Below are 9,635 nucleotides of genomic sequence, written 5' to 3'. Positions count from 1 at the left end.
AATAGCAAGCGTTGGCTGCTTGCTTTAACATAATTATTTTCAAAATATTCTTACCTTTTTTTATTGAACGTTTCTAAATATTTTTACTTATCAGAAAAAAAAAATAATGACTTACCTAAAAAAGAAAAAGTTTTTTTTTTATGTTAAAACATATTATAAAATATTCTACCCAGATTAGAATATTATAAAGTATAAAACTCATAAACCTTATATGTATTGTAAAATAATTAAAATTGTACCTTTATTTTTCTTTCTAAAATGGGACTAAATTGAATCAAATTGGGATCAATTTATTCACAAGTATTAAAAAATCAGATCAAAATGTGTTCGGTTTTGGATCAGATTGGGTTTTTCGATTCGACCAGATTAAAATTTGAAAACTCTTACTTAAAATGGTCATTAATTCAACCTAACTTTATTAATAATATTATTCACATTAAATACAAACTTAAGAAAAGAAAACATATATATTTTAACATGAGTTTGTCTTAACAAACCTACATTCCTCATCCATGCTAATGGGAGAAATTCACTTTAATGAATGATATTATAGTCTTTTAGCGATAAAAACTACAAATTTTTTTGTGACAATTTTACGATGAATAAAATAGTAATTTTTTATAATTTTCATCACTCTATATAAATTGGTTACTTTTTAACTTAAATGATGATGTTATTGAGTTGTGACATTTATCTTAATCGACACATTTGTAATAATTAGATTGCATTATCTTTAAAATTAATAAGCTATAACCACCAAAAACTTATCTGAGATGCTTATTTATATATAACTTATTTGAGTTATTGTAATCTCATATATTTTGTAAGTTGATGAATTAACCCAAGAGCCCTAATCAAATTACATGGAAGCATATTTGATTAATTATTTATGATTTTAGTAAAAATTGATAAGATATATGAAATATAGTTAAAAATATTGAATTATGTGAGATAGGAACGAATATAGGGAAAAGTCCGTATCAACCCTAACTAAACAATAATATATATATATATAAGCGCAGTTTAATCCCAACTAAACATTAATATAAGTCAAGCCCCTATATTCGTCCTTGACGTGAGAAGAAAATTAATGAATAATCCAATAACGAGAGTGGATAAAATGAAACATGTAGTAAAACAAATACACGAAGATTAAGAAAAATTAAGTTAGAGATACTTTTAAATATGCTAAAAATTATAAGACCCTATGAAAGGTAAGAGAATAAATATGACAGATGAAATAAAATTTATGTAATCAACACAGGGGATGGGTTAAAACATTTGATACGCCAATTCTCCTTTACAAAAGTTATAGATTCAAGGGCGATTCATTAATAACCTACTTTCCTTGAACGTGAGTGTTCAAATGGTGGATCTTTCTTCTTTCAATTTAATACATCAGAAACTGTTGTGAGTACATTACTATAATGAAAGAATTATTTGTCCCTGTAGGCAGCTTGAGTTGTTTACTGTGGCATACAAAATTAAGGCTCTGTTTTGGCTAAGTGTGTTGAATTGTAACTTTTAAGTTACTCAACTTTTACGTGGTGTAAATTTTTTAAGTTAAATAATATTTAAATTAATAACGTATTTAGATAAATATACTTTTAAACTATTAGTTAATAATTATGTATTGAATTTGAAAGAACTGATAAGTTATTAGAATTTGACAAAAAGATAAAAATAAACATGTCATTGATCGTTGAATAATATAAAATTTTATCATTAGATATTAATAAATTATACATAATTATTAAAAATATATATTAATATAATATATATATACACTTTTTATTTTTCTACTTCAAATATATTACAAATTAATATATAAACAATACATATATATACACTATAGAAACTCAAAAGTTTTGCCAAACAAGCGAGGCAATGACAATGACTGCAACAAACAACAGCAACAGTGAGATGCAAACGGCTGGGGTGACGACAAGAAGTTGGGGCGATGGCGAGGGTGAGATGCAAATGGCTGGGACTATGGCGACAGTGATAAGCTGGGGTGACAACGATAGTCGAAAATGGGTCTAGTTGCGGGAGATCAGTTGATAAGGATAAAGATGAGATATGGTTGAAAATAATTTAAAATTATGAAGATAAAATCGTCATTTAATTTGATCATCGCAAATAAGCTGAGGCAGCGTTTTGGAAAAGCTGAGGCTGGAGAGCTTTTAGAAAAAGTTGGTATGAGAGTTTTTAAGCTATTTAGCTTAACAATCCAAACACATAACCGAATAAGTTTAATAGCTCATTTAGCTTATAAGAGGTCAAGCCGCTTATCCAAACAAAGCCTAAATATAAAGTGACTGCTGCATCTCTGATTTGATCATCCCAAATGAGCTTCTGCAAACCTTGAAGCCGCCAAAGAGAGTAAAAATTACTAATCCATTAACATCCTACAGTTTCAACTTGCTCAAATCCACCTTCCGAACTGGATATGTGTATGCCTCATAATTGATTTGCTGGCCCAAAGAACTCAATTTTGTAAGGGCAGTTATCAAATCAACCTGAAAACACAAACCAATATTGCAAAGTTTAGCAAATAAGGTTTTTGCAGAAGGTTGTCGAAACAAATAGGGCGTCCTAGTGCACGGGATTTCCCACTTTGCGACGGTGGGAAGAGGGTTGTGTTTGTTCGTTGCCTTCCCTTGCTTTTTTGCAAACATATATTCTGTTTCTCTTCCAAAAATAGCGTGCTAGGTATTTGCTTATCTAGTTTCACTAGTTTCTGCTGTAATTACCGGAAGAAGATAAGAGAATGGAACTGACCTCGTAGTCAGTTTGGGAGATTGTTTCTCGGCTTCTTTGGTATTTGTCAACCCAAGGAGCAACATCTCGATCTGTGGCCAGTAGGGCCTCAGTGGCCACTTGATCGGGCCCCAAGAATGCAGACATAACGGCTAGCTGTTAAGAAAAAACAAAAAAAAAGAAGACAACAAGGTTAATGAACATTTTAGCGGATCACTCAAAAGAGTTCTTAGTAAGATGGATTTGGCATCATTCAGTCAATCATTTAACAATAAAAAAGGCAAAATAAAAGCCAAGGCAATGGCAGTTGAAGTACTATTGCTGTGAAATGTAAAATCCCAACCATTCTTGTCAGAAACAATGTCTTGGCTTCTGAATCTTGGAGAGAAGGACATTTTAGACCAGAAAACAACTTAACTCTGAAAATGCATGACCAATTTATAAATTTTTTTTCCAAATGGTAATTCCATGTCATTTGTTGCCTCCAGCTTTGAAGAGTTGGGTCAGTTCTAAGTTTGAATATACTGCAGTTGTTGCTTGTAGAAAAGCTTTTATGGATATGGTTCCCACCAGTTCAGAGTTTCAGTTTTAGTTACTTTCATTTTGGTTATGAAATCCAACTGTGATCTGGGTTTCTTGAGAAACTAGTGTTTTCAATTTTCGGTGCCTAAGTTCTTGTGCGCTGTGTGAATGCTGTGCTGGAATAAATGCAACTTCAATGTCACAATAATAGAACAAATTACCTGACGAGGACCGAATCCTACAGCTGAGAACTTGTCTTTCATTTCCTGAACACTTGCTTTATCCCACTGGGGTATCCTTCCCTCTGGATCTGTCTCTTCGGTATCTGACCTCCCAAATTGCTTATCAAACAATCCCCACTATGGGCACCAAAAAAATTGTATGCAGCTTGTCAGACTTCACCCACAAGTATCAACATACAGTTCAATCTATCATTTCAGTTAACTCAAAAATGAAAATGTTTTGGAAACACACAGAAATGATAAAAGAGCTGGAGAAGTATTAAAAGTGTTTGGAAATAGAAACTGATATTTGTATAAATGTTAAATAACCTCAATAATTAAACAATTGAATTTTTTGATGGAAGATAATGAACACTCAAAACTGAGGCACTGTCTTAGCAACTGACATGATGCAATAACCTATGTTATTCAGTTACCAAAACCCAGTGATAAGAATTTAAAGCTGGAATTGACACAAGAAATGTTTCACATTCTAGCCTAGTTTTTTCACGGCCGCTAAACATCTGTACTCTACCAGAGATGTAAAAAAATCTTTGAATTTCAGGGTTCGTAAATTGGTCCAACTTTGAGATGGAGAACTGCAAAATAGTGGAGGTTAATTGCAAAGACAACAGAACAGCTGATGGTGGGGAAGGGAGAGAAGAATGAAAATAACTAAAAGAAAGACGATAGTTCACAGAACAAGAAGACTAATGTTGTGAACAATTAATCTTATACAGAAGAAACCAACCTGACCAATTGAACCATATGCAGTATACAGTAAGGCTCCTTTCTCTTCATTCCCACCACATTTACGGATGGCAGAAGTAAGAAAGGTAGACTTTATAGCACTTTGTGCTGCATTATATGAAGAAAATTAGGTCAGGAGCTTTCGAACACCAAATAAGAAAAAACAAATAAATTCATTCTTTCACAAACTTTTGCATAAATTCACTTTCCTTAGTAGAAATTTAAAACGTTGTTGGACGAGTGTTTTAGTAGACTACCTTGTTCACAGTTTCATTTTCTGCTGTTAAGTCTGCAATTGGTTCCATCTCAAATGGAAATTTGTGAGTCAAAATATGCTAGTAAACTACTATGGAACCAAGTCTTCAGTACTCAAAGCTTGTGGTAAGACCATCAAAAGCTTGAATTTCACATTTAAATAGAGAAGGATGGTGTGATGATATTATTTCAGAACAATATAGAGACATCTCATATTAGAAAGTGGCCAGAGAGTGCAAAGGATGAATAGAGCTTTTGTCTTAACATATAGTTTTGTCTTCTAATATTCTGTTGACCATAAAATCATCAGTATTGATATAACAGCAAACCACCCCTTAGATAAGTTTATTCATGACATTCTAGTACACTTTCTGACTGAACCCTGCTAGTTTTATGAGTATGCAAAAGTGCTCGCAGCCCATTAATCTGCTATTACGAATATACTCTACTGAGTTGTGATGCCTAATTCCAGATTGAGGATGAACTTTATCATAAACTCAACATGCTGACCTGCATATTGGATGAGATCTGCAAATGAAATAGGACCTCCCTTGGAATATGAATCTATTTCCTTCTTTGCTTCCTCTACTAAACTCAAAGCTGCAGAGAGGCCCTTATTCTCTGGTCTGCTAATCTCTGAGCTTCAAGCAACAAAAACATAGGGTAATCTCAGGAGAAAAAAAAGGGAGTTAAACAGTCATGCAAAAGATGCAAAATAAAGAAAAATTTGAATCCTGAACGTATTAAACCCATGATCCAAAACCCACTACAAAATTAAGAATTTAGAATAATTGCATAGATAGCCTCAACTCATCCACCTTTAATGCATTGAAGATGCTTATTGTGGGAGATGTGCCATATGTCCCAGGTGGCAGGCACAGTCATCTCAATATCTGTGGATGTTTAACATATATCTCTAGAAGCTCTCAGACGAGATTGAGATTCCATGTGTGACTCTTTGTGCCAACTTTCTGAGGTGACATGAAGATATTTGCAATTTTAGTCTGGCCCTAGATTACAGGGTTCAAGACTCACTTAAGCAAAGCACAAATGGGCCACAACCATAAGAATCTTGTGCCACCCCCTTAGCCCGGCTGATGGCAATCTCTAAACTTCCCCACTGTAAAGTTGCGGCACACCCATGGCTCACAGAAAAGCAAGTTCTCTATGTTGTCCACCGACTGCAAAGATGATTGAAGCACATTCATGACCTAGCTAATAGAACTCTCTTCCCTTTCCATGAGAGTGCTCACCATGGAGGCTGCTCATATACCATCGGGTTTGCCTCACCAACAGAACTTGCCCATTGCTCTACTCCCATATATAGTTGCTCACCATTTGCAGTACTTCTCTGCTATATGAAGATAAGGTCTATGTATATGCTCTGTCAGCCCTGTGGGACCAGTACTCTCAAAGATCTCTATAATTGTTAGTCTCCATCTATGAGATTACTCCAACAACCTAGGTCAGAAAACAAATCTAGGTATCTCCTTCTTAGGCTTCCAAGGGTTTCTGGATTGGAGGTTAAGAGTTTCATTTAATGCTCGCCTTTCCTTGCTCCAGGGGACATTGATCTGAGGGGTTTGCAAAATATAAAATGTTCTTCAAACATCATCATCTACCACCTACATATCATGTCTCTTACAAGTTTGATAAGTTCAAGAGACAACATGCCACTGGCCCACTGCCTTCTCCATCATCTTCACTACCCCACTTTCAGAAACAAATGATTCGCTAATGGAGTAAACCATCTAGGTTAACACCTCAACAAACAGTGGTTGTTTATCTATGAGTAGCACAGAATTTCCTGGAACAGAATTGAAGCCTTCACTTGATCCATAGTAAATTGAGATGTCTCCTAGTTAATCAGTCTTTCTCTCTTTGGCATCTGCCTAGATTTTTCCTTTCCAAACTCCTTACAGTCTCCATGCAAAATGCCAACTGTGATTTTCATAAAGCATCCCTCTGCCCGCTAACCTCTGATTGATTCCACACTATATTCCACTGAGAGTGGTTGATTGAGGGCTTGCTCTAAATCAAGAGCCTACCATATGTTCTGAAGCTCCCATTAGCCCACTGGCTCCCCTCAACAAAGAATCCTCTGTCTGCTTATCATACATGACAATAGAATATTGGGTTGTTGCAAATTGGCATTTGAAATCCTCAAATCAGCAGGAACAAAATTCTAGGACATGATATTTGAGTCAGCTTGGGGCTGGAAGGTTTTCTTTCAGAATGTAATTCTGATTATTCTGTGATAATTAATACACATTTTTATTTTCAACTAAGCTTGTAATTTTAACATGCTTTTGCTTCATTGCTGTTGTATATTGTAGGCATTTCTTTATAATCTTAAAACAGCCTATTTTTGGTAAGAAATTTGATTTGGCATCATATGGTGTATTTACTGATGGCACAGGGATCTCCTTTTTGATCATGGCATGTAGATGATCTATATGCCTTTGTTAAAAAACTTTACTTCTGCATTGTAATGATACATGTTTTTAAGTACCTGAACCGTATAGAACCATTTGGGCCTCCAGATTTTGTAGCCTACAACATTAATTAATTAGAAACAAGTCAACTTTTCTGACATATACAAATGATAGAAAATTCTATTTTCAGCATGAACAGGTAAAGTCTTTGTCACCTTATCATAAGTCATAGCATCATTCAGTGCTAAAGTTAATATGGATGGAACAAGATCTGTGTTTCCCTGTAATAGAGATAGGACTTGTAAATAACAGGATTGCAGGTAGAAATCTGAAAAAAAAATTAATTCAGCAAAAAGCAGGTCTAAATATGTAATACATCAAGGTCAATCTCATGACTAATGATGGTGGGATTTACCTTTATAGCTGTAGAAAGGGTCCCCTTTACTTTTGCTGTTGCAGAAAACACATAATGCAATTCAATAGACACCAAAAAAATAATGGAAAGAAAGAAATTTATTGTTTCAAGATCAAGACTTTACACTGAAATTCAGATCGTTGTCTGCGTTGTATTAGATCAGCAGCATTAGCCTCTTCAACAAATGAGCTGGAGCTTGCTATGACTCCCTATGGAGACAAGAACTGGCAGAAACTCATCATCACATAACCCCAACTCAAGGAATTGTATTTATCTAGATATGCATTTATGGATAAAAACATTCATTTGAAAAGTTTGAATGATTGAAAAAGCATACATTGCGATTTCCATTGTTTGAGATTACTCAAGTTATGATCCTTCTTCCCAGGATTATTTTCCTCAGAAACGTTCTTGATTTTGGAGTCCATTATCCATGTATGTACCACATAAGGTAGATTCGAACCAAACTGGAAATTAAGCTCCAATTGGTGCACAAGCTACATGAATTAATAAACATTATGCAATGTACCGTAGGAATACTATTAGTTTTATGGCATGGTATATGATGTTCAAGTTGCACAGGAAATCCCAATTTACTTTTTTTAGAAAGTAATCTGCAAGTTAATATGGTTGCACACATGCATTTGTTGCCATTCTATGATTAATATTGTTAATCTTTGTAATGTTAGGAAGAAAACCAATGTTCGTGAATTTGGGTATGGCATTTACCGTAACTATTTGTTTCATCATGATCAAGCTTCATTATCTCCTACTGACTGAATTCACTATCTTCTAACTGGCCCCAAATTCAAATACAACATCTTCAATCTTCAGAGACGCACTCGGGTAACAAGTTTTTGGAACTTGGCCATACTATCCATTTCCAGGACTTCATCCTTTTTTTGAGCCTAACTAAACTAAATATTCGAAAGAGAAGACAGGGGTTTACTAATAGCAACTTACATAAGCCATAAATCAAGCAGGGAGAAAAGAATGTATTTGGTCTTACGATTCCAATGGTCGCCCCGAAGCATTTTAGAATCTCCCTTCGACCAAATTGATCCTCATCACCTTCAATCTTACAGCAAATTGTAGTCTGATTTCACATACAATTTTTGAAAATATGTTAACAAGACAGGAAGAAGTTACTTGATATAAACATACAGAAAGCACAAATGTGTATAGTAGAAGAGCAAGGACTGGACTTACACCATGAAAGGGGTATCTACAGGCAGCAAGAGATCTACTGCAGGTGGCAAAGGAAGGAGACTGAAGAGGAGCAAATGCACGAAAAGAAGGGACAGTTGAGATGAAAGACACCATCACCATTTCTGGGTCGTCTTTCTCTCTTGAAAATTCAAATGTGGGAGAGAGAGAAAGAGGCCCTTTTTCCTTTTATTGTTGGGTTTAGAGAAACAGGAAGAAGATTATGAAGTAACCGTGTGTGTGTGGAGAGTGGGATTGAGTTGCTGATTATGTGTTATCCTTATCCATCCTGGAACAGAAAAGTTGGGTTTCAGCTGGTTCCATGTGTCTGGTTCCCGAGGCTTCTGAATTTAGATCTGAACCCGATTAGAAGATTCATTACACAATCAAACGGGCCGGGCCATTGTCAGTTTTAACCACCAAATTTGCAAGGCATTTCAATTTCACATTATCTAGAGATCATGGCGAAGATGGGATGAATATGCGGCAGCTGTGGGGCTCTAAATGCGATGAGATTTTCATCTATTTCACATTAAGATCTAAAGTTCACTATTAGTAGTTCTATTTAACAATTAATTTCAAATTAAATAATGAAAAAAAATTAATCATATTAAACAAATATCCCTCCGTCTCTACTTCTAAATTATCTCACTATCATTTCACTGGATGTTTAATTTAATATTAGTAACAATTAATTTACTTCTAAATTACCTCACTATCATTTCATTAGACTTTTAATTTAATATTAGTAACAATTAATTTATTTCTAAATTATCTCACTATCATTTCCCTGGACATTTAATTCAATATTAGTAATAATTAATTTTAATACGTGAGATAAAAGTAATAACATTTTACTTATACGATGGTTGAACAATTAATTTTATTACAACAATAATTTAAATCTTTATTTCACAATGTGTAGTCAGTTATATTAATTTTAATTTGTCAATCATTTTTATCAATAACATTATTTTTTATAAAACTCCTATAACTCTTAATCATACATTAAATGTCTCTTGCTGAGCCTTTTCATTTTTTTTATATTCCTCTTTAATTTTATTGCTAGAT

The 9,635-nt window shown here is 34.2% G+C and overlaps 1 protein-coding gene across 1 annotated transcript; it reads right to left on the bottom strand.

The window, feature by feature from the left end:
- Positions 1-2,239: 2,239 nt before the first annotated feature.
- LOC127799455 (thylakoid lumenal 29 kDa protein, chloroplastic) lies at positions 2,240-8,851 on the bottom strand. The gene is made up of 11 exons (XM_052333495.1): positions 8,568-8,851; positions 8,368-8,454; positions 7,483-7,567; positions 7,359-7,393; positions 7,159-7,224; positions 7,021-7,061; positions 5,019-5,149; positions 4,255-4,361; positions 3,504-3,641; positions 2,782-2,916; positions 2,240-2,519 (listed from the first exon to the last, which is right to left on the bottom strand). The coding sequence occupies exons 1-11, from the start codon at positions 8,685-8,687 to the stop codon at positions 2,409-2,411; spliced, it is 1,056 nt and encodes a 351-aa protein (XP_052189455.1). The 5' UTR covers positions 8,688-8,851; the 3' UTR covers positions 2,240-2,408.
- Positions 8,852-9,635: the final 784 nt, after the last annotated feature.

Source organism: Diospyros lotus, chromosome 4 (genome assembly GCF_014633365.1).
Source record: "Diospyros lotus cultivar Yz01 chromosome 4, ASM1463336v1, whole genome shotgun sequence".
Taxonomy (NCBI): domain Eukaryota; kingdom Viridiplantae; phylum Streptophyta; class Magnoliopsida; order Ericales; family Ebenaceae; genus Diospyros; species Diospyros lotus.
This window is presented reverse-complemented; position numbering and strand designations above follow the sequence as displayed.